Source organism: Panicum virgatum, chromosome 5N (assembly GCF_016808335.1).
Source record: "Panicum virgatum strain AP13 chromosome 5N, P.virgatum_v5, whole genome shotgun sequence".
NCBI lineage: Eukaryota > Viridiplantae > Streptophyta > Magnoliopsida > Poales > Poaceae > Panicum > Panicum virgatum.
This window is the reverse complement of record NC_053149.1, coordinates 37761798-37786125: the sequence shown is the minus strand read 5'-3', so window position 1 is coordinate 37786125 and position 24328 is coordinate 37761798. Positions and strand designations below refer to the sequence as shown.

General features: G+C 46.4%; 1 protein-coding gene, 1 long non-coding RNA gene and 1 pseudogene across 2 annotated transcripts; all 3 read right to left on the bottom strand.

The window, feature by feature from the left end:
- Positions 1-10697: 10697 nt before the first annotated feature.
- On the bottom strand, positions 10698-13113 carry LOC120674283 (annotated as a pseudogene).
- Positions 13114-15205: 2092 nt separating this feature from the next.
- LOC120674186 lies at positions 15206-20002 on the bottom strand. Its single transcript, XM_039955328.1, has 3 exons — positions 19665-20002; positions 15797-16028; positions 15206-15711 (listed from the first exon to the last, which is right to left on the bottom strand). Exons 1-3 carry the CDS (start codon positions 19859-19861, stop codon positions 15418-15420), a joined length of 723 nt encoding a protein of 240 aa, XP_039811262.1. The 5' UTR covers positions 19862-20002; the 3' UTR covers positions 15206-15417.
- Positions 18039-19658, bottom strand: LOC120674188. Its single transcript, XR_005675003.1, has 2 exons — positions 19249-19658; positions 18039-18350 (listed from the first exon to the last, which is right to left on the bottom strand). It is a non-coding gene; the product is annotated as an uncharacterized LOC120674188 (long non-coding RNA).
- Positions 20003-24328: the final 4326 nt, after the last annotated feature.

Sequence of the window (24328 nt, the reverse complement as noted above, 5' to 3'; positions counted from 1 at the left end):
CTTCGGTTTCGTCGTCATCCTTCTTCTTCTTCTTGCCGCTGTCACCTTCAGAGGGGTCATCTTCCTCCCTTCTCTCCTCTTCGGCCCACCCCGGCCAATCATCATCGTAGTCACGACCGGTGGCGCCCCATGAACTAGGGCTCATGCAGCTCTCCCAATCGCTGTCCCCCGCATAATCCTTCGGCTCCGGGGTGTGCTCGACGTAGTTTTTCCTTTTAACTCCGAGAAGGCGCAAGGAACGCCTAGGTGCAGGTGGCTTTTTGTCTTGTCACTTCTCGTCTTCGTCTTCGTCGCTGCTGATGACGATGACCACCCTTTGGGCTTGAGCTAACTTCTCATTGCACCATTGAAGGCCCTTCCCTCCGACGCTCATCCTTGCTTGAGTATTGAATTTCTTCGGAGGGGCCTTCGCTTCACATCGCTTTGCTTCGACAAGGAGGGGCGGCACACCGGTCGCCGAGATGGGGCTAGGCGTCCTTGGCGTGGGGGTGTCGGGTGCCATGCCCCTCTCCTTGATTTCCATTGCTTCAATCATAGCTCTTGCGCTCGCTGGACCGGCCATTGTCGACATCTCTCACAAGGTGGTGGTGTAGATTGAAAAGTATGAGAGAATAGATCTAACCCGCGCCTCTATTTAAGTCCCGAAAAGACTTGGACGAGAAGTCCAATATCTCTTCGGTTTTGGCATGCGAAATCTATAAGGCACAGGTTTGAAATTTCCTTATCTCGTACCTACCAAAAATCGAGACCGAATCGCACACGAGGAGCCTCAGGCCGGCCGGCCGGCCCAGGGGGTTTTTCGGCCCCCTGGACTCCAATTTTTTTTCGAGGTGCCCACCAACAAAATATGAGCCTATGTTTTACTCAAAGTTCGTTCAGAACAAAAATAAAACTGCGAAAATAAAATCTAAAAGAGAATATTTACAAACTTATCTTGCTTAACGTCGTTAGGCTTGACGTTCCAGTTCCTCCTCCATGGTGTATATGTCGATGTAATGAAGGGGTATGACGTCGGGTTCCAAGAATACCTTTAGTCGATGTCCGTTCACCACATATTGGTCACCTTTCACATCCATGATTCTCACCGCTCCCGTGGGTGAAACTGAGTGTACGATGTATGGTCCATCCCATTTGCTTTGCAATTTTCTTTTGCCAAAAAGTTTGAATCTTGAATTGTAGAGTAGGACCTTGTCTCCTTCTTTGAATTCCTTGTTTTGTAATCGCTTATCGTACCACCTCTTCATCCTTTCTTTGTAAATTGATGCACTATTGTACGCTTTCAATCTTAACTCCTCCAATTCGCTTATTTGGATTCTCCTTTTAATTCCAGCGGCTTCCGCATCAAAGTTTATCTCCTTCATCGCCCAATACGCCTTATGTTCTAGCTCAACCGACAAGTGGCATGTTTTTCCATAAACAAATTGATAAGGAGTCATACCAATCGGGGTTTTGTGTGCCGTACGATATGCCCATAGTGCATCATCTAGTCTCTTCGACCAATCTTTTCCTCCTTTTACCACGGTCTTCTTTAAGATATCCTTCAATTGCTTGGTCGAAGTTTCCGCTTGTCTGTTTGTTTGGGGGTGATAAGCCGTGGACACTCTATGTTCAATTCCCAATTTCTTCAAGCATTTACCAAAGTCTTTGCCCGTGAAGTGTATTCCTCCGTCGCTTATCAAGATTCTCGGGATGCCATATCGAGGGAAGATTACCGATTTAATCATGTGTGTGGACTCCTCCGTTGATGCCTTCCGACATGGCATAGCTTCAACCCATTTTGAAACATAGTCCACCATCACCAATATATGCTCATACCCAAGTGAGTTCACGAATGGTCCCATGAAATCGATTCCCCGGACATCAAATAGATCTATTTGCAAGTTGTAGTTCAATGGCATGGCATTCCTTTACGAGATATTCCCCGTCCTTTGGCATTCCGGACAAGTCGAAACAAATCTTTTTGCATCTTCATGCATCTCGGGCCAATAGAATCCACTAGCCCATACCTTAGCTTGAGTTCTAAAGTGCCCATAATGTCCTCCATATCTAGACGAGTGACACTTCCTTAGAACTTCTTCACGTTCCTCCCTTGGTATGCATCTTCTTAGGACTCCATCTTCTCCATATCTATATAAGTATGGTGGATCCCAATAGTATTTTCTTCTTTCCGCGATCACTCTTTTCCTTGCATTCTTGACAAAGTGATCCAAGGGCATCCCTTTTATTGCCCTTATTATTTCATTCATCCAACTATCTTTGTTGAGAATTCTATATAGGTAATCATCTCTCATTTGATCCTCGATAGGTTCTTTTCCATCATCTCCATGGTTCATCCTTGATAGGTGGTCGGCCACAACATTTTCTGCCCCTTTCTTGTCCCTTATCTCCACATCGAATTCTTGTAGCAATAGGATCCATCGAATCAAGCATGGTTTAGCATCTTTCTTGGACAAGAGATATTTGATTGCCGCATGGTCGGTATAAACTATCACCTTTGAATTTACTATGTATGATCTGAATTTTTTGAAGGCGAATACCACGGCAAGTAATTCTTTCTCCGTTGTTGCATAATTAAATTGGGCTTCATTGAGAGTCTTGCTTGCGTAGTAGATAGCATTTACCTTCCCTTATTTTCTTTGTCCAAGAACGGCTCCTACGGCGTAGTCGCTTGCATCACACATGATTTCAAAAGGTAGATTCCAATCCGGAGGTTGCATGATAGGAGCACTTATGAGGGACTGCTTGAGTGTTCGAAATGCGTGAAGACAATCACTATCGAAGATGTACTCCACATCTTTTTGGAGAAGTTGTGTCAATGGCTTGGTGATTTTTGAAAAATCCTTTATGAACCTCCTATAGAATCCAGCATGACCAAGGAAGCTCCTCAAAGATTTGATGTCCGTAGGTGGTGGCAATTTCTCCACGGTTTCTATCTTTGCTCTGTCCACCTCTATACCTCTCTCGGAGATAACATGACCGAGGACAATTCCTTCTTTCACCATGAAATGACACTTCTCCCAATTAAGCACAAGATCAACCTCTCCACATCTTTTAAGAACTTTCTCTAAATTTACCAAGCAATTTTCAAAGCTAATACCATGCACCGAGAAATCATCCATGAATACCTCCATAATCTCTTCTATGAAATCTGAAAATATAGCCATCATGCACCTTTGAAAACAAGCGGGTGCATTGCACAATCCAAAAGGCATCCTCCGATATGTAAAAGTTCCATGCGGGCAAGTAAACGTGGTCTTATGTTGATCATCCGGATGAATAGGTATTTGGAAGAATCCCGAGTATCCATCAAGGTAACAAAAGTGTGAATGCTTTGCCAACCTTTCTAGCATCTCGTCGATGAATGGTAGTGGAAAATGATCCTTCCTCGTTGCCTTATTCAATTTTCTATAATCGATGCACATCCTCCATCCCGTGATGATTCTTTGCGGTATCAATTGCTCCTTCTCATTTTTCACAACCGTGAGTCCTCCTTTCTTCGGAACGCAATGCACGGGGCTTACCCATTCACTATGTGGCACGGGGTATATTATTCCGGCATTCAACAATTTGATAACCTCCTTCTTCACCACATCACGCATAGCATGGCTCAACCTTCTTTGATGCTCTACGACCGGCTTGTATTGCTCCTCAAGTTGTATACGATGTGTGCAAAAAGCGGGGCTAATACCTTTCATGTCAATAATCGAGTAGTCGATCACCTTTTTGTGCTTCTTCAATAAATTCAGCAACTTCTCCGTCTCTTCCGGGCTCAATTCGTCGCTAATAATCACCGGAAAAGTCTTGCCATCTCCCAAAAATTCATATTTCAATCCCTTGGGGAGTGGCTTCATCTCAACATCGGACGCACCATCCTCTTCTTGATCTAACTCTCCAATGTCTTCAAATTTTTCTTCCCCCAAATTCCCGTGTTGCGGCTTCAACTCTTCCATTGTTTCCACTAGTTCTCCGTCTTGATCATCTTGAGCGTCTCCATTCTCCAAAGCGCGTTGGAGAGGATCCCTGAAAGAATCAATGGAACGAATGCTCTCTACCTCTTCGTTATCAAGAGGTAGAGGTGAAGCAAAAGACGGTTTTGAATGAAATTCGAATGTGCGCTTCTCTCCATCTAGATCAAAAGTGACAATCCCTTTTCCAACATCTAGAACAGCATTTACTAATTTGAGAAAGGGTTTTCCCAGGATTATGCCTTCATGCACATCATCACTAGCATTAATCACAAAAAAGTCGGGAGGAATTTTTTTACCCGCTATGGCAACATTTAGATTTCTAAGCACTCCAAGCGGTTTGATTAATCTACCATCTCCCATGATCAATTTAATGATTGTAGCATCTAAGTTCGGTGTTTCATTGAAGAGCTCAACATAAACCTTGGAACTCATCACACTAACATGGGCGCCAACGTCACATAAAACATTGCAACATTTTGTTCCGTCTATCATGCCATCAACACGAGATGTGGGTGATGGATTACCTTCGCCTTGATCGCTTCCAATCGCATATACTTGGGCTATGTGCACGTAGGGTGATGATTCCGATTTCACTCCCATGATCTTTTTGACCTCCAGTACTTCGTCCAAGTCAATCTCTTCCTCTTTTTCTTCAAAAAGTTTCCGAATAATATCACCGGCTGATTCCTTGCCAAATGTATATCCCGTGTGATTATCCGGCGGAAAATCTTCCGCTATCACCTTCGCCATTCCTCGTTGATTTGGATAAGGTCTTGCTTTGTCGAACAATCTTCCGAAGTCAATTGGTATCCAATCCATTTGCTCGAATTCCCTTAGCGATTTGGCGGTGCCCATGGTTCTTCCTTTGTTTTCCGGGTCGTCTTTCGTTGCACTCTGGATCGATGCTTCTTCATTATGGTTTGTCTCTATGACTTTCCCATGCTTCGGTTGTTCTTCCCTCGCTTCCGATGCCTCTTTTCTAAAAATTCCAGCAAGCACCCGCACTTGAGATTCTTCCTCGGAGCTTGTCAAACATCGTTTTTCCCAATCTCATCGCATGGCCGCACCCTTGGTGATTTTCTGTAGGAGTTGGGCGGCTTCCGTGAGTGTTTTCTCCATGAGATCTCCTCCTGCACACATTTGAACAAACTGCATGCACTCGGGGATTAGGGAAAAATAAAAGGTATGCAATAGTACTTCACCGGAAAATCCGAGCTTCGGTCCTTGTTCAATCAATCCATTGAATCTATCCCATGCTTGATCTATCCCTTCTTCTTCTCCTTGTGCGAAGTTGATCACTTGCTTCCGAATATGTTGAACCTTGCTTAACGAAAAGAATCGCTCGCAAAATTTCTTCATCAAGTCATCCCAATTTCCTTTTACCTCGAAGGATGCAAGTGCAAACCATCTTCTCGCTTCTTCCACAAGTGAGTATGGGAAAAGATTACATCTAAACCAATCCAGCGGAACTCCGTCTTGTTGTACCGTGTTACATAGCAATGTGAACCACTTGATATGTCTATATGGGTTGTCCGTCTCATCTCCTCTAAAGGGGTTTGCCGCCGCCATCTTGATGATTTGAGGCTTGATCTCGTATTCGGTGGCTCGCAACACCGAATCTGATTTTTGCATGTCAAAGTCCTCCAATCGCGGGCTTGCATAATCCCTTAGTGATTTTTTTCCTTCCTCCACGTGTTGAATGAGATGGGCCATCTAGACAATCAAAACAAAAACAAGAAAACAAAATTTTTCTAGGGAAAAGGTTAGGTGTTAGTAACCAACAAAATTAATACAAAGCTAAACGTAGCGAAATCGCTTGTTCCCCGACAACGGCACCAGAAAAGCTTGTTGACGCTCCTTAGAGCGCCAATTTACGTACCGCAAGCGCACGGATCGTGTAGCTTTTCCCTTAGAGTATTCCCCCAAGGTTTATCAATCCACGGAACAAGTGTATTACTATGCTTAACTAAGCACTAATGATGTTGGTAAAAGATCTATATTGAGTGATTGAGTGTGAAATAGATCTAATCTATCCAATCTAATCCAATCTAGACTAGTGAGCAATGATAGGTGTGTGCACAAGATATGAAGAGCATTTGTCCATAGGGTCTAGGATCACTAGAGATGTAATCGCCAAGTAACGAAGAACGGATCTAATCTACTAAAGGTGTGTTCCAAGATCAAAACCTTTCCCTCCCGCATACTGTCACTACACGAGGATAATCGGTAACGAATCAACAAGAACACGATAGTTGATGTAATCTAAATAAACCATGCAAGAGCAAAGCAAACCCAAAGCCAAGTCGCGAACTATTAAGCATCAAAGCATCATCAACAAGAATCGTGATAGATCAATCTCATAAAGGATTCGGCAATTACAACTCAAGATCTCCTTACAACCCCATGAACAAACGAGGACTTTACCCCATGAAGCTAAGCGAAGCGTAGTCGATCATGGTGATGAAATCTCCGGCAAGGGATGGATCCCTTGCTGTCCTCCAACTTGCAGTAGCGCCGAGGGACGATGCCTCCGGTGTCACCTTTCTCTTGTGTCTAACTCGAATGGATCTCTGAAACTCGTCTCTGGATGCTCTCTCTCTCTGTGATCTCTGCGATCCCCCTCTTTGACGGCGGCTTTGGGGTATATATAGGCGGTTCTGGTCAGTGGTTTTGGTAAAACACAGATTAGGGTTGACGCATACTTCACGCTGAAGAAAATTGAGGCCGATTGGGCCCCGGAATGGGCTAGGCAGGCCGGCTCAGAGGGCCCCAGGCCGGCCGGCCTGGGCCCTTTCTGGCCCCTTTCGGTCCCATCTTTCGCGTGCGGCCTCTTCTCCTTATTCCTCATCTTAGCCCAGTTGTGACTATGCGTCAAAACATCTCCGAAAATGTCCAACTTCCTGCCAAAACACAACATGCTCCAAAATCCAGGACAAAATCGAAAATGGTCAAGTTCGGGTGCCAAGTGACGGGTTAGTACATGAATCATCCCGAAGAAATTACCAAAACCACTCCTAATCATATAATAAAATGGGTACTTAAGGAGCGCCAACAAGTTCTCATAGGAGTCATCAAACTTGGCTCTAATGGCTACTTCCACTCCTCATTCTAAAGTATTACATGAACATGTATAACTTCATCGAATGGTCACATTTGATTCCATCGAATCCCAAGCCATTACATTTAAGATAATGCAACTTGTGTTGCTTGGATGTCAACAGATTACATAAGAGCAATATCACTATATTGCCTTCTAGAAATGTTTATTCCCACAAAAGTGAGGAGATAAACACCTTGCGAACTAAATCAAGTGATAACTCCACGAGATTTATTCACAAAGCCCCTACCAATTTCCACCTATCACAATATGTTGTTGAGATTGGTATGTGATGGGTTTGATATTTGCAAGGTTCAGGGGGAGACTCCTCTTGAAACTATAACCTGTTCAAAACATCATATTGCACTTTTTTCCTCTATGAGTTTTTCCTCACATAGGTTTCTCATAGAAGGTTTTTAATGAGGCAATATCAATACAAGTTCATATGTCATATCTCTTGTTTTCCCCACAGGGGTTTTTTGTTTGGGATATCAAAGACATAGCCTATGTCATATCTCATGTTTCCCCCCACAGGGGTTTTTGAGGAGGTATCAAAGACATATAATTATAATTATGATCCTCAGATCATATTTATTGTTCTCTAAACTTTGTCATGGGTTTTCCTTCCAAGGTTTTTCCCATATGAGTTTACAATGAGACAATAATCAACATATGCCATACCAATTTTATCCTTATTTTTCCCACTGGGTTTAAAGGGGTTTTAGTTGCATATTCATACACATGTTCCTCAATTTTTTCCCCATAGGGTTTTTATTGGAGGAACGTGGATAAGACAATGACTCACACAAAAAAAATTGCCATATCTCATTTTTTTCCTCAAGGGGGGGTGAGATAATCAAGGCATAAATTACTCCTTAAACCCTCAGGTTTATAGTAGAGTAATCACCAGACATATTATTCCTATTTTTTCCATAGGGTTTTTCAAAGGAATTAAAGAACATTTGATCTCAAGGAGGACTCGATCAAAAGGGGGAGTGTTACGAAAGCTCTTTATTTGATCTCATCAAAGCAGCTATCAAGACCATGGTAACAGCCATGGTTAAGGATATAAATTGAGTTTATTGCTATGCTATGAATCAGTTTTATGTCTGCCATTAGAAAGAGAAACTGATGTTCTAAATGCCTAGTCTTAACTAGGTTGTAATCTCCCTATATAAAGAGACCTTGAGATCAATGAGAAAATTTGCTCCATTCACTACATTCTTGTCCCTACAATTTTCATTCTCTAACAGGCTGGAATGCCTCGAGGAACTGAGCGTAGCACGGCTAGTAAGACGTGCAGATATACACTCCCACCACCAAAGGTTCGAGGCTAAGGCTGCCCACACTAGCAAACGGTATAGCACCCTCCAGTACGATTTTAGAGTTTAGAGGGCTGCAGTAGGGTACTGGGAGGCGTACACTAAAAAAGCGGACACTCCCCATTCCGCTATTCTGAGCAGAAGTGGAGGACGCCCGCTATCGATGCGGGCCCACGCGCTCCACTCTGTTTGTGCCCATCCCAACCACCGGGATCCGCCGCCGCCACCGTCCCCAGCGCCCCACCGGATTCCGCTGCCGCCACCATCCTAGTGCCCCATTGGGATCCTCCACCACCACCGTCCCCAGCACCGCAGCCCACCACAGGAGCCAAGTTCGAGCTCGCGCAGGCCCGCCCGCCTGCCGCCGCCGCCGCCGCAACGCGCCGTACGTCCCGCTCGCGCGCGCCCGGTGTCGCCGCCACCGCATGAGAGGGAGGAGGGGCTCCGGGGCTCCGGCGAGGGAGGAGAAGGGTGCTAGATCCGCGCGCCATCGAGATCCACCCTCCCGTGCACCGCACCACTCCGCTCCGTCCTGCCCTGCCGCCGCCACTATGCTCCGTGCTTCTGTGCCGCTGCGGCGCGACCGCCATGTGCTGCTGCCCCTTTGTCCCGCCGCACCCGTAGCCGCGCACGGAGGCGGTGGTGCTCCCGGGGCCGCCGCCGCGGTCCACAAGGAAGAGGTGTGCTCCCGGGGCCGCGGATCCACCCCTGCTCCTCCCTGCACGCGCCAGCTGCCACCACCGCCGTATGGGAGGGAAGAGGGGCGCCGGCAGCCGAGCTCAAGCTCGCGCAGGTTGCCGGAGGAGGAAGCAGAGGGGGTGCGGGAGGAGGGGAGGGGAGCCGGCGGCGGAGAAGGAGGATGAGAGAGAGGAGGGAAGGGAGGGCGCCGAGTGAGTAAAAAAAGATAAAAAAAATTGATGTCTAGGCCCATCTTTGGTAGTTGGTATAGAGTAGAGATTTAGAGAATGATGGGTGCAGGAGAATATGGTATGGAGGAAAGAATATTGATGACCCTGATAGAATATTTCTTTTAGAGGATGGATATAGAGAAGGATGAGTGTGGATAGACTAAGGCATAACTCGATTAAAATCTCGGATTCTGCCTCAAATCATCTCGACCAGAAACACCGCCTTTTGCGGAGATGAAAAGATGAAAAGTGTGAGATGGTGATCAGATTTCAGCAACAGGAAGCATCAGAATATATGGATTGAACACATAATGCGTGACCATGCGTACTGTTCAGCATGCTGCACAAATAAAAAAAAAAGGGTAGCGAGTGGCCTCAGTGCCTGCCTCACCCTCAACAAAGGGAGCCAACTGGTGCTGCAGCGCCGGTGTCTTTCAGCGGTTTCCTTCCCCCTTTCTGTCTCTGACCCTAGCCTTCTGGTTCCTGCATTGGGAGAAAGGGCAGGAGCCACTTGTTTGGCGCAGGGCCTGCAGACAGCCTGCATCGCTGCTCGCTAATCATGCACCGCTTTTGCAATCCCCATCCCACCCCTTCTCAGAACATTCAGCTATGCCCTCCTATGCATTCCTCACCAATCAGTGGATTCGATGGAATACCAGGTGACCAGGGCCCCACAACCTGCTTTCCTTTTCCTAGGTCAAATGCACTGTTGGAACTCCTGATGAACACACCACCGATCACAGACTTTTGCAGGTCCGGGCATGCAATCCTGCTGTGATAGAGGAAGAGCGGAAGCAGATGCTCTGTCTGAATTGATGCGTTGAAGAATTTGTAATTGCTGCAGCATTTGCGAAGCGGTATTGATTCACCAAAATTTGGAGATGCTTGCTAATTTGGACACACTCATCTCTGTGTCTTCCAGATCCTGGCATGTAATCCTGCTGTTATAGGATCATAGGATGCTCTCTGGATTAATGCCCTGCGCAATTTGTTTGTGATGGCTGGCTGGCTGCAGCACAAGCACTTGCAATAAGCTAGCATTCACCAACTTTGAGGACAGATTCTTTCTAATTATGATGGAAATTTTAACATCTCAAGATGCTGCTCCCTTAGCTTCTCTTTCAGACATCGAAGTGAAATTTTACGACAGTTATACTTGCAACTTATCTGAAAGGAAAATGTGCTCCTTGTGCAAAGTTTAGATTCGACGGTGTCTTCATTTGTTCTACTTCTATCGACAACCTGATCTCGAGAAACATCACATCAGCTATTTGATTCCTATATTCTTGTTTGGAATTCTTCTGTATGGAGCAGCCAGGACAAAATGTTTCACATATCTGGGCTTGCGGGTGGGGTCGTCACCATCTCTGATGACTTGGTTGCAACTTGCAAAACAGAAGGGTACCACAGATCAAAATGCACAATGTGTTCAACCATCAATGATGTTGACGAGATGAGTCCTGTATATCTTAAAATCTACAAATGTGCTCACAGGAAGTCAATGTGCAAACAGCTACTATTGGGGCTTGGGACCTACACAAGAACCAGAGTAATCTGAGGCATATCATGGTCGAGGTATTCTTGTGCATACAATGGCCTCTCGGACCAAGGCATCCATTGGGTCTATACATTTCTTGAGCAGAGGGTCGTCATCAGGCAGGATGCCTACAAGGTCATCAGACGCAAGGATTACCGTATTGACAGCTCGCACAAGAAGAACTTGGAGTGACACTCGCAGTAGATTTCTTGCACCTTCCCAGTCCCCCTTCCTAAATGCATCGACTGATGGTAACACCGTGTGCTGCATGGAAGCTTTATCTGGACATAGCACGTCAAAACCCTGATGATGATATTTAAACAAGAAACAATTTAACCATACACTCAAATTGGACGAATATAGAGTACTGTCAAAGAAAAATTTGATGACAAATTGGGACTGTACAATTTATCATGGGACTGGCAAATGAAGAATGGACAGCCTGGCCATAAGCCCTGCAGTTGTCAATCTTTTTGTGACCTTAGCTTTCAGACAAAGGTAGGAGGTATCACGCAAAGTGACTGGGAAAAAATCTGACTATCCATCAGTGACGTAGGAGCAGAATTGTCTTATTTTTGGAAAATACACATGAATGATGGTGTTGTCAAATACGAACTTTCAAAGAAAAGCCTCACTTCTACTAAAAATGCCTGATCAAAGTGGTCTAAAAACCGCTCTTTCTATGTCCTGCTATTCCATTCTTCAAGATATTTGAACAATTCCATAAGAGGATTAAACCCATCTTATATTGAAAACAAACATTGATACCACTCTAATTTTTTTTTCTAGGAGAGGATGAAAGGGTAAGATAGGTAATCTTTAAGCATGCAACGATTGATTGGAAGAGAGAGATAGAGAGAGAGTCAGTTTACCTGTCTCTCAAGCTTGTCTAAGTAGCACTTTCTAGCCAGTGTATCATTGGTAGCTGGAACACCTACACAGACATTACCTCCATACTCAACAGGTTTCAAGTTTGCTGCTTTGAGTTCATTTGCAACACAATCACCAACATGGAGGAAAGGAACCGAGCAACCCTGTGAAATCTCATCGCGCCAGGCATGTAAGAACTGGCATGGCATAACAATGCAACATGCTCCAGATTGCTCCAAGAAGAGCCTCTTCTGCCTTAACTTCCCAAGAGCAATACTAGAGTCAGAATTGAGATGGTTTCCAGAAGACAATAGCTCTTTCTTGACGAGTGGATCATTACAGATGACGAATGGAGGTGCCTCTTCTCCATCTCTGGTACTCCAACACAAAAAAATTTCTAAAAAATCTGAGAGAGGAAGTGGAAGATGCTCCAATTACTCCAACAGTGCCTGATGGATGACAAGCTGCACTGTAAGGTCCACTTCTTGAAGCTGAGGAGCTCGGATCCAAATTCTTTGGTTCGGAGGGATCAATTTCACTATCGGTCTTGAGAAGGATCGGAGACAGTCTCGCACTATAAGCAAAGCTTGAAGACTGGGATCTACAAGACGCCCATCTTCTTCTTGCACCACCCACACAATGCAGCGATTCAGATAAGGAGCCACGAGGAGATATGGCTATGCTCCTGCAGGAACAGGTTTTGAATCATTGATTCATTGTATAACAGATGTGGCATCCTAGATAAACACAAAGACACTAAGCACCAGTAAACAAAAAGGTAAAGTACAATTTTTACCTCTGCAGAGACATCTGGACCATGGCAGTCGAGGCCTGGGAATTCTGAACACCAACAGGTCTAGTGACAATGTGTAGGGAGACTGGCAACAGAGTAACTGGAGAGGAGACTATCCCTCTTCTTCCCACTTCCCTGCAGTCAGATGCGGAAAGTGGCAGCTACAAGTATTTTGTTGGTGGAAGGGTGCGTGAGCTACTGGGCTTACATCTTAATAGCTATTAACTACTAGTAGTAAATAAGGACAACATCAAATGCACATGTATTACTCACACTGGCTAACAATAACAATCATTATAACAGCAGGAGGGAGGGAATAGACAGAGAGGAATCTCAATAATTGAACTGGAATGAAGATGATGCTTGTTTTATCTTTTTGTGAGGAAGCTCTAACCAAGAGGAAGCACTGTGGAAGATTGTGACCGGTGACTTGGAAACGGCCTCACATCTCAAACATAAAAGATATCTCTTCAGCTCATATCTCAAACATAAAAGATATCTCTTCAGCTCGTAGCAGACACCGACTCCCATCTCCCTGGCATCGCTAGCTTCTAAATGTTCAGCTTTAGTCTTCAGCTGTCAAAGAGAAACAAGAAGGCGAGAGTGGTGTAGCGGAAGAAGGAAGGCGAAGGGTGTAAAGGGGCTTCGTGCTGTCACATCGGAGTAGCGGACGCCGGGAGGCCGAATCCTTTACAGTGAGGCCAGAAGAATCAAACTCGATGAAACAAGAATTGTCAGCTGTAAACAGACGAATGGAAAGAAGATTATGAACCATCTGAGGAGCAACAAGGACATTGGGAAAACAAAAAGAGTCAGGAGCAGAACCCATGGCGGTGACAGAAAGACAAGACACATCACTAACCATGATGGAAGAAGGACAAGAGGGGTGTGGGGGTCGGACAGAAGAGAGGATACCGGCATCTGGGGTGGTGTGGAAGGAGGCACCCGAGTCGGCGATCCACTCGGTGCTGACCGGCGGCGTCCGCCCCATGGCGCTGAAGGACTGCGCCAGTGTGGCCTGGTCCCACCCCCCAGGCCAGGTCGGCTGCTGGCTGGGTGGAGCGGGCGGGGTTCAGAAAGGCGCGAACAGGGGAGCAGTAGCGGCGAGCATGGCCGTCGGCTAGGGCTGAGGACGAGCCCCTCCCCCCCCCCCCGACCCTGAAACGGCCACATCGGGATGCGCTCTGGCCATGGGGCGCGGAAGGATGGCCAGGGCGTACCTCCAGGGCCAGGAGCAGGAGTGGGAGCCGGAGTCGGGTCCGGAGTACCCCGAGCACAACCACCACGTCCCCTCCGCCGACGATGCCCTCGGCCTCCCCCACCCCCGGGCTGGCCGGTGAGAGGAGCACCAAGGAGGGGGCCGTGCTCGGTGAAGGGGACGACGGGCGGGACAGGGAGGTAGGGAGCGTCGGCCGCGGAGCGCTCGCACTCCCAAGTGAGGGCAGCCGCGCGGGCCCGCTCCTGAGCCGTCGCAGCCTCGGACTTGGCGGTGAGGAGGGCCGTAGTAGCATTGGCGGCCATCGTGGGTAGAGGCACCGCGGGAGCAGCCACGAGCGGCGCGGGCGCTGGAAGAGGCGCGGTCGCGGCCATGTGTGGCGTGGGCGCAGCGCCATTGGCGGCAGCGGCGGCGGCCAGGGCGGCCACGAGGCGGCGGCGACGGTGGCGGTCGCGGCGCCCGCAGTTGGGGACGCGCCCGCGCCCACAGCCGCATCCACGGCTAGCAGCACGGAGTCCGTGGGCTCCCAAGCGAGGGCAGCAGCGCGGACCTGCTCCTGGGCCTTAGCTGCAGTGAGGGCAGCGTCGGCCAAAGCAGCCCCGGCGTATCCGCAAAAGGCAGCGGCAGCGTATGGCGCGTCGCCGGGACGCATACCGAAGGCCGGCCAGGACGGAGGAGGAGCGGCGGCGGCGGCGGCGGCGCCCGCGGTGCCAGCAGCGCGCGCGGTGACTACGGCGTCCGCAGCGCCAGCGACCATGGCGTGCGCGGCATCTGTGGCGCCCGCAGCGGCGGCAACGGCGCGCGCGACGGCGGGCAGCTGGGCCGGCGCGGCCGGGGACGGATGGGCCGGCGCAGGAAGGACCGGCGGCGGCGGCGGCCCAGGGGGTGGTGGCCCATGGGGAGGCGGGGGGCGGCCCGTTGGGCTATGGCCCAAGAGGGGCCGGCACATCCACCCCACCCCCAGCAGCTGCCTCGCCCATAACGAGCAGAGGAGCGCTCGCCGCGTCCTCCACAGGTGCTGGATCCGCACCGGGCAGGGAGGAGAGGGCGGCTAGGGGCGCGACATCCAGGGGCGCAGCGGCGACCAAGATCGCGGCCGGCGCCGGGGATGGGGCCACGACCCCCGCAGCGCGCTCGCGCTCGGTGGCAAGGGCGACGGCAGGGGCGGCCGGATCCGGAGGAGGAAGGGCTGCGGCGGCCAGATCCGGAGGAGGAAGGGCGGACACGCGGGGCGCACGGCCCTGGGGCCACGCGCGACACAAGGGTGCCTACAGAAGCAGAGGAGAGGGAAGCAGCAGAGGAGAGGGGCGGCGGCAGCTAGAGGCAGGAGGAGAGAGGAGGATGGCTAGCTGATACCATGTTAGACAGAGGATAGGAGAGAATAATGGATTGTATTCCTCCAAACCCTAGAAGGGTGGGATATATAGATTCTATACATGAACCTCTAGATGGGCCTCTATACAAAGGCTCACATATACACCAACAATCTCAACATTGGGGATTAGCTGTCTTTTATCAACATTACAGATGTGTGTTTGGTCAACAGTACAAATGAGTGACCGCCTGAATCATCACTGCAAGGTAGAAAGTTAATGTTACAGTATTGAAAGTGAGATACACCAAAAAAATCCTCAGATTACCCTCAAACCTGTCTTTAGGACATAAATAGGGGAAATGAGTTACAAGGATTGAAGTTGCAACAATGTCTACTTCAGTTTTGACTTGGCAGAACTTTTCAGTGGCTTTGCAATAGAAACAGGACTACTTTTTGCCGTCGTCTTTACATTGTATGTTATTGACATAAATGCACAGATCAGTGCAATCAAAATGGTCGGGTAGACATAAGTCGATTGTGTTGGATCGCTGTTTACAGGTTTCCCAAACAGTGCTTCTTTCACTAGACCCCATATAACCAAAAGGGTACCAAACAAAGTCATCCTCCCAGGATTAATGATGCCGACAAGTGCTCCAGCAACACAGAAGTAGCTTCCAGCAAGTATCTGATTAAGAAGACAGACAATTATGTAAAGAGTTCATACAGGCATTGTTCCAAAATGAGTTGTAGATTAATTATTTAAAAAGCACCTCTAGACGCTGGAGATCAACTACTTCAGAGGCATTTTTGGCTTCTGTCAGGTTGTAAATGTCAAACAGGTCACTCCACCTTGGAAATGCAATGCTTTTAGTGAGGCTGCTCACGATAGCTCCAGGGTAGAGCATGGCCTTCACAACAGCCGGTGGGAATATGTCGTTTGAGACCAATTGAGATGAGGTGACTTGAATTGGTGTTGTGCATGTACCTGCTCTACAAGGGACCCTGAAATGCCAAAAGCAAGCAAAATCTACTTATTATGTTCCTGCTCAAAACGTAATTAACTCTTCTAGTCCGCCAACTAACAAACATCAATATAAAATGTAAATAGACAACACTAGCGTTCAGTATAAAAAGGGAGGGATGGAGGTTGCAATCACCACGGCCCTAACTCCTCTGTGTCAGGATCGCATAAAACGTGCCATCATTCCAGCCATAGAACCATTGAAAAGGCAGCCGCATTATATATCATATTACAATGCTACCACTTGATTTTTAGGAAGCAAGATTTGACGTAGTGGAGATTTTGGTAGTCTTTATCATCTCCCATAAAAGACAAAGTGCGAACTTATTATCAACTGATGATCTAATGCCTGCACCCTTTCCAGTTGCGAGCCAAGAAGTATTTTGCACTTTTCTTCGACTTGACATGCATTTATACAAATCTCCACTATTATACTCAAGGAGGGTGCATCTACAAATCTTGGTTTTTAAAGGTCAAATGGACAGCATAAACTTTCCTAGGCTCATAGCATTGTACTCTGATATATAAGTGTGTCCACCATTTCTATGGTTCAGTGGCTGGAACGGTGACACCAACGCGCTTATTCAACCCTAAAAGTAGGAGTTGGGTCATAACGATTACTAGTTTGCAACTGCAACCGTCGTGGTGAACTGGTGATGGGAGTGGTAGTAGTGCTACTCATGGAAAGGGGCCGGGAAAATTCAGATCCACTGGTTTAGGAACAAGGGATACATGCTTGTCGAAAGGTCTCTTTATCTATTTTCTTTGCATAAAGCCAGTGTAAAGTTTGAGACTTATGGGTGCTATCTGAATGTGGCAGCAAGCAAACAACCACAGTTAGTGAACCTATTCTGCTAACCCGATCCACCCAGAACAAATAAATTACAAAAGACCTTAGGCATTCCAGCCTTTGTTCATGTCAAGATATTGGTAGTGATCTCCAAGAAGTTAAAATGAAAGGAAGCATGCACTCAGTGTGCAATTCAGATAGACCCTCAATGGAGTATAACCATAGTCACAGAATTCGGGGTCGATGCCTCGTCCCTCGACCCGGGAACGTCGTTCCGATTCGAGGGTCGGGGTCGAAGAGGGTCAGTGTCCCATTTAAGATTGGATCGTGTCCCGGATTGAAAGGGGTCGCAGCCCCATTGCTAGCAGATTTAATTGGGATAAGGAGGTTAAGGACAGTGGATTGGTGTGATTTTTGTTAGACAATAAGCTGAGTACGTGTAGCATGGTCTAAATGTACTCTTTCATATGTTTCTTATATGCTTGTGCAGATTAGTTTCTTCATTAGTAGCACATATATAGTTTTTGTCTTTATCGACCCAAAGATATCGACCCCGATGAATCAGGGTCGCGTCCCACATAATAATTTATCGTTCCATAGATGTATACCCCCTTCGTACCACAATTTTATAAAATGACGACCCTCGACCCCGTTCCTCGACCCGGTCGACCCAGAAACTTTGTGACTATGAGTATAACTCAATATTAGATGAGCAAACCACAGTACTGATGCTTCATCAAAAAAAACTGCTAGGAATCAGTGGCAAATGGCTGAATACTAGCAGAAAGAATAGGAAACAAAATGCTAAAACAAAATATCAGGTTTATTAATAATAAAAATGTAAAAGCATGCATGTCAGTTACTACTTGCAAGGGACAATGAAAATGCATTATGCAAAATTTAACATTTCATCAAGATTTGTAGTACTTGGGAGGCAACTCCACTCGTGCATGCAATACGCTGTCCATACATAAATTTAAAGAAAGACATTAGAAGGTTGAATAATGCCATAAGTGTTCTATTCAAAACTAAACTGGTCCAATTCAGTTAGTTAAGAATGGTAGCCAAGTTTGATGCAAGTACACAGCTTGGAGAAGAAGCGGAACAATCCAGTATGTTTATCTATGGTTCTCATTTGGACAAGGCAAGGGTTCTCATAATTTGACTACTGCCTGACAAAGCCTGGAGAAAACAGTTTTCATTTTTTTTTCTCTTCAATTTGGGCTACTGCTATTCACATCTATGGCACCTTGGAGTAGAATGCATACTACGTTTAGCACAACTCAGACATCTCTAAAAGCATTATCTTAAATTTCTTTGTTATGCTTTGCTGTATTTATCTTTTTTTTTCATATTGTGGGTATGTTTAGTGGGTGTGTTTGGGTCTCCGTATGAGTATGACTCCTTTCTCTACTATTAATACAATGATACGCAACTCTCCTGAGTGTTCACGAAAAAAAAATTGTACTGTTGTAAGCTAACAATAATATATGAATTGTAGATTATTAATCACCTGGATGAGGTCACAAGGGATATATAAGGTGAGATCCCTTGGTGTATGCTCTTTGCTGATGACGTGGTGCTAGTTGACGAGAGTAGGGCAGGGGTTAATAGGAAGTTAGAGCTGTGGAGACGCACGTTAGAGTCGAAAGGGTTCGGACTTAGTAGGACCAAGACCGAGTACATGATGTGCGATTTCAGCGCGACTAGGCATGAGGGGGGAGACGTTAGTCTAGATGGACAAGTGGTGGTTCAGAAGGATACTTTTCGGTATTTAGGATCGATGCTACAAAAGGATGGCGACATTGATGAAGATGTTAGGCATAGAATTTCAGTTGGCTGGTTGAAATGGCGGCAAGCTTCTGGCATTCTTTGTGACAAGAGGGTGCCACAAAAGCTAAAAGGCAAATTCTATAGGACAGCAATTCGTCCGGCGATGCTATACGGTGCTGAATGTTGGCCTACAAAAAGGCGACATGTCCAGCAACTGAGTGTAGCAGAGATGCGGATGTTGCGGTGGTTTTGCGGGCACACAAGGAGGGATAGAGTCCGGAACGAAGTTATTCGGGATAGGGTCGGAGTAGCACCAATTGAGGAGAAACTTACCCAGCATCGGCTGAGATGGTTTGGACATGTCCAACGAAGGCCTCCTGAAGCGCCGGTGCGTAATGGGATTCTTGAGCGGGTCGATAATGTAAAGAGGGGTAGAGGTAGACCTAAACTGACGTGGGATGAGTCGGTTAAGAGAGACCGACTGGAATATCTCTAAAGAGATAGCTTTGGATAGGAGCGCTTGGAGACTAGCTATCAATGTGCCTGAACCTTGAACTAATTTCTTTCGGGTTTCATCTCTAGCCTACCCCAACTTGTTTGGGAAAAAGGCTATGTTGATGATGTAGATTATTAATCACCAATGTGCTGAGCAATAAGGTATGTAACAGTAGCATTTGGTTGCAACGCGGCCCCTTGCTGCTTTTGAAATGGCAATCACGCCAAGCACCAGCAGTCCAGCACCGACAGAATTGATCATTAAGGTTTATCACATAAAGGCATGGAAACAAAACACTACTACAATTAGTGTGTAAAAGCGTGCGACAAGGCACGGAATCACAAAAATTGCGTTCAACCCTCTCGATGCCCACATACAGCAAAAGCGTGAGAACATGAGTTAGTAAATAATGGATCTAGCCCAAAACATAAGCACACCCGATGATCAGGGCCGCCGAAATCTATGAGAACTGGACAGTCATGGAAAACTCAAAGCATCTGGGTGATTATTGCTAGGGGGAGTAGATGGGAGGGAGCGCGCGAGCGAGTCGTTACCGACCGGAAGAGCGGGATCTGGAGGATGATGAGTAGGAAGTAGGCGCGGGAGGCGTAGAAAGAGATCCGGCGGCTCGTCCACCAGCTGCCCACCCGCCGGCGCTGCACCTCGATCGCCCCCGGCCGGGCCGCCGCCGGCACCGACGAGCTCGACATCGCCGCCGCCGCCGCCGCCCTCTCTCTCCTCGTCGGTGGCGCCATGGCTTCCTACCTGCTGCTCTCGTTATGAGATCATGGTCGTGACGAGGCAAGCGAAGCTTAAACAACGGGTCCAACGGATCGGATAGATTAATTAATTAATGGAATCATTGGGCTTGAATGTTTGATCTCTACTAGGCCCTAGGTTTTGGACAGAGCCTGTTAGTCTAATCGGTTCTTGGCTTGGCTTGCTTGTCTCATCTCGGCTTATTTCCTCTCACACAATACTATTCATTCTACCAGCTGAATACTATTCATTATATCACCCGAACAGCCTCGACAAAATACAATTTTGCGATATAAAAACAGAGATATGGAAATAGAGTGGAGGTTGTTCTGAATATTGAATTTTCGCTCCGGAGATTTGGAAAAACTTCCACACGGATGATGGATCCACCGTCATCCAGCGTCTTAGCATCTTAGTTGTACTGGTGTTTGCTTAGCGAGCATTCCATTCTGCGTTTAGTTCATAAGTGTGGGGATGGAGCCATTCTAGAGAAAGAATATCCCCTTCAGATCTATGATGGTTTCATCCCGCAAAATCAACCGAATTGAGCGATCTCACTTCCACAACATCATCCGCTAATTATGAATTAATATACCTCATTAGATTCACCTCGAAGTTTAGTTCCAGAATTCTGCAATTAATTTTATAATTAAACTTTATTTGATACTAATAAATATCAAAATTCTCATTGATATATAGTCTAAACTTTAGTATCTGGACCTAAACAATCTCTGAGGAAGCGCGGACGAGCTCGAGCGGGGTCACAGCCGCGCGCGGAGTGCGGGCCAGCATGAACCATGTCGTGGAGGCCGAGCTCCGGCTAGGGGCGGAGCACGGTGTGAAGCGTGGCGCGCTGGTTAGGGTGGAGCACGACGCAAAGACGGACCTCGGCCCGGGGCGGAGCACGACTCGGAGCGGAGCGTGGGCTACGGAGCACCGGCGCCGCAAGGGGGCAATCTATTTAGAGTGAAGTCCATTTTTGACCATCCAATTATGGCCTCGGTTTGGTTTTGGCCATTGAACTCCAAAACCGGATATCTTTGGCCATCCAACTATCAAAGCCGTTCAAATTTGACCATCGGGTTGTTTTGGTGGGTGGTTTTAATTTTTTTTATTTACAATTAAGTCTTTAGATTTTAAAATGATTATTACTTTTTGCCCGTACCTCAGATTTAGGTCATTCTTGCAATCACACATTCATAACGGTGAGCTTTATCTTTTAAAATGTTCTTCATACTATTTTATCACTATTTTTTATATTATTCTTATATTGTTGTGTAAAAACAATAATATAAGAAAAGTAAAATAAATAGTTGCAAAATAATATAAATAATATTTTAAAAGACAAAGCTCATAGTTACGAAGGCATGACCACAAGAATCACTTAAATCGGAGATACGAGAAAAAATAGTAATCATTTTAAATTGGAGATACGAGAAACTATTTTATTTATAGTTTAGTGCTTGGATCTTAAAATAATTACTATTTTTTTCTCATATCTCCAATTTAAGTGATTCTTGTGGTCATGTGTTCGTAACGATGAGCTTTATCTTCTAAAATGTTGTTCATATTATTTTATAATTATTTTTTTTCTTTTCTTATATTGTTGTTTTTACACAACAACATAAGAATAACATAATAAATAGTGATAAAATAGTATAAAGAATATTTTAAAAGATAAAGCTTACCGTTACAAACGCGTGACCGCACGAATGACATAAATCGGAGGTACGAGCAAAAAAGTAATAATCATTTTAAGATCCAAGGACTTAATTGTAAATAAAAAAATTAAAACCACCCACCAAAACAGTCTGATGGTCAAATTTGAACGGTTTTGATAGTTGGATGGCTAAAGATACCCGGTTTTGGAGTTCGATGGCCAAAATCAAACCGGCGCCAGAGTTGGATGGTCAAAAATAGACTTCATTCATCTATTTATCGCATATGCAATTTCCCGTCACCACATCGCAGAAGAGCCACCGCCGCGCCTGTTCATCTTCTCCGTTGAGGTAAGCAGCGGCCGGAGCTTGGGGAGGAGGGGGTGCTCGGGGAGGGGTGGTAGGTGGGGGGAGCGGCCGCCGGTGAGGTCGCCGGCGACCGGGGTGGTGGAGGGCGGCGGCGGAGCTTTAGAGTTCCGGGTTACCTGGGTTTTGGGAGCTCCATGGCCGCCGGCGATAGAAGAGGAGGGGCCCCGGGCGGCGGAGGATGGGCGGTGGCGACGGTTCGGCCGACGGAGGGCGAGGCGGCGCAGGAGCGCCGCCGCCCGGGCGGGGTAGGACCCCCGGTGGGCGGCGACCGGCGGCGGGGGCGACAAGAAGCCGGCGGCGCGGTGGCGACGAGCTTGGTTAGGGTTGAAGGCAGTGGAGCTTGGGGAGGCGGCGGATGGCAGGGGAGCGGCAGGAGAAGGCTTCTGTGATGTGTTTCTTTCCCCTCGCATATGCGGGGAGTAGACTCCCCCGTCGCAGGGCGCAAAGCTCGGGCAGGAGCAATATATCACTTAAGGTGATAGAAACAAAATCTATCGCTTGAAGGATATTAGATGGGTCGTGATCAGCCCAACAATTGGACTGTTTAGCAATGACGATGTCATCCATATGCATGCAAATTTAAAATTAAAAAATACAATGCTTAAATTGAGTATCCAAATTAAATTATGATTGCATCATTGTTCCTCTTACGACAAAATCTTCAAAACAAGACTACATTTGCCTATATTTTTATGATATTTTTAAAAATAATTTTTTTATATTAAATAATTAATTTCAGATCCTATGAACAAATAATTTAACAAGACGAACACATAATAATTCCGACGAACAAAAAATTAAATATAATGAATAAATAATAATATACACAAATAAAATATTAAACATCGCGAACAAATGGATCAACGTCACGAAACAAATTTAATCTATAAAGCAAACAAATGGATCGACATCATGGAGCATTTGATTGTATATGAGCTTTAGAACGAAAAAGAGGGAAAGAAAAAAAAGTAAATAATAAATACAAAGCAGTACAGGTAAAAAATGAAAAACACAATTAGAAAAAATGTAATGTGATACAGTGTAGGTCAATGTCACATACAGTAGCAGTATCAATTAATAAAAAATACAATCCAAAAACTAACATAAAAAACTGCAACGTGGAGCATCAAAGTGCTATTGGACCAAAATTAACTTCGCTGGCCCGCAAACAGCTTTCAGACGATGGATTAGGAAAATATAGCACGCATGATATAGAGTTGTTGCGCGCTCAAGGCGCAGGAGCGGAGCGTGGAGGGTGAGACCATAGTCACAAAGTTCCTGGGTCGACCGGGTCGAGGAACGGGGTCGAGGGTCGAGGGTCGTCACTTTATAAAATTATGGTACGAAGGGGGTATACATCTATGGAACGATAAATTATTATGTGGGACGCGACCCTGATTCATCGGGGTCGATATCTTCGGGTCGATAAAGACAAACTATATATATGCTACTAATGAAGAAACTAATCTGCACAAGCATATAAGAAACATATAAAAGAGTACATTTAGACCATGCTACACGTACTCAGCTCATTGTATAACAAAAACCACACCAATCCACTGTCCTTAACCTCCTTATCCCAATTAAATCTGCTAGCAATGGGGCTGCGACCCCTTTCAAACCGGGACGCGATCCAACCTTGAATGGGACACTGACCCTCTTCGACCCCGACCCTCGAATCGGAACGACGTTCCCGGGTCGAGGGACGAGGCATCGACCCCGAATCCTGTGACTATGGGTGAGACTGGGAGGCCAACGGCGCATGGGAAGGAGCCACAGCTGAGGGAACTAGGAGGGCGGAGGAAGAAGAGGATTGGGTCACTGACAAAGCGGGACCCCCGTAACGGTGCTTATCAATGACAGCTCCATCCTCACATCCGCAATCAAATATGAAATGGTACCACATCCATCTAACAAACACGTAATATAGAATCATCTCATCTCTAAAATTTGAAATGGCATTCTTACTAAAATTTGAAATGGAACTGTTATATCCTAACTCATTCTCGAACCAAACGCTACATTAGCCCATTCACTGCTTACGCGTTTGGCCATCTCGTTTCCCCCTAAATTTGATGCCGAACCGGCGCTCCGTGCCGACCAGCATGTATGGTTTCGCATCTCTCTGCAGTGTTGGTTTGTTGTCTCGCCTACCGATCACGCTAATGCTCACGGGGAAATTCTCACTTGGTAAGAACTATAAGAAGAAAAGCACAGGTTGCAATGCAACTTGCAAAGGACAGCCCGTCGTGGCGTCGTGAACATGAATGAATTTTAGGACTAATGAAGTCAAATGGTTTGCCATCACGGGCATCAAATTACATGCCCAATGTCCTAGTCTTCTCCGATATAGGAATAGGATCATAGGATCCCACTACCGGCGTCTTTCTCTTTCCCTACATCTTTCCGACCCCATGTTGCCCAGCGTGACAGCAT

Bases quoted from the DNA above. Each gene is read 5' to 3' on its own strand.
- LOC120674186 (XM_039955328.1), bottom strand. From the start codon at position 19,861: ATGGCGCCACCGACGAGGAGAGAGAGGGCGGCGGCGGCGGCGGCGATG. The intron at 16,029-19,664 runs GTCGGTAACGAC...TTGGCATTTCAG, and splicing joins CTCCAGATCCCGCTCTTCCG to GGTCCCTTGTAGAGCAGGTA. The intron at 15,712-15,796 runs GTGCTTTTTAAA...CTTCTTAATCAG, and splicing joins TTGATCTCCAGCGTCTAGAG to ATACTTGCTGGAAGCTACTT.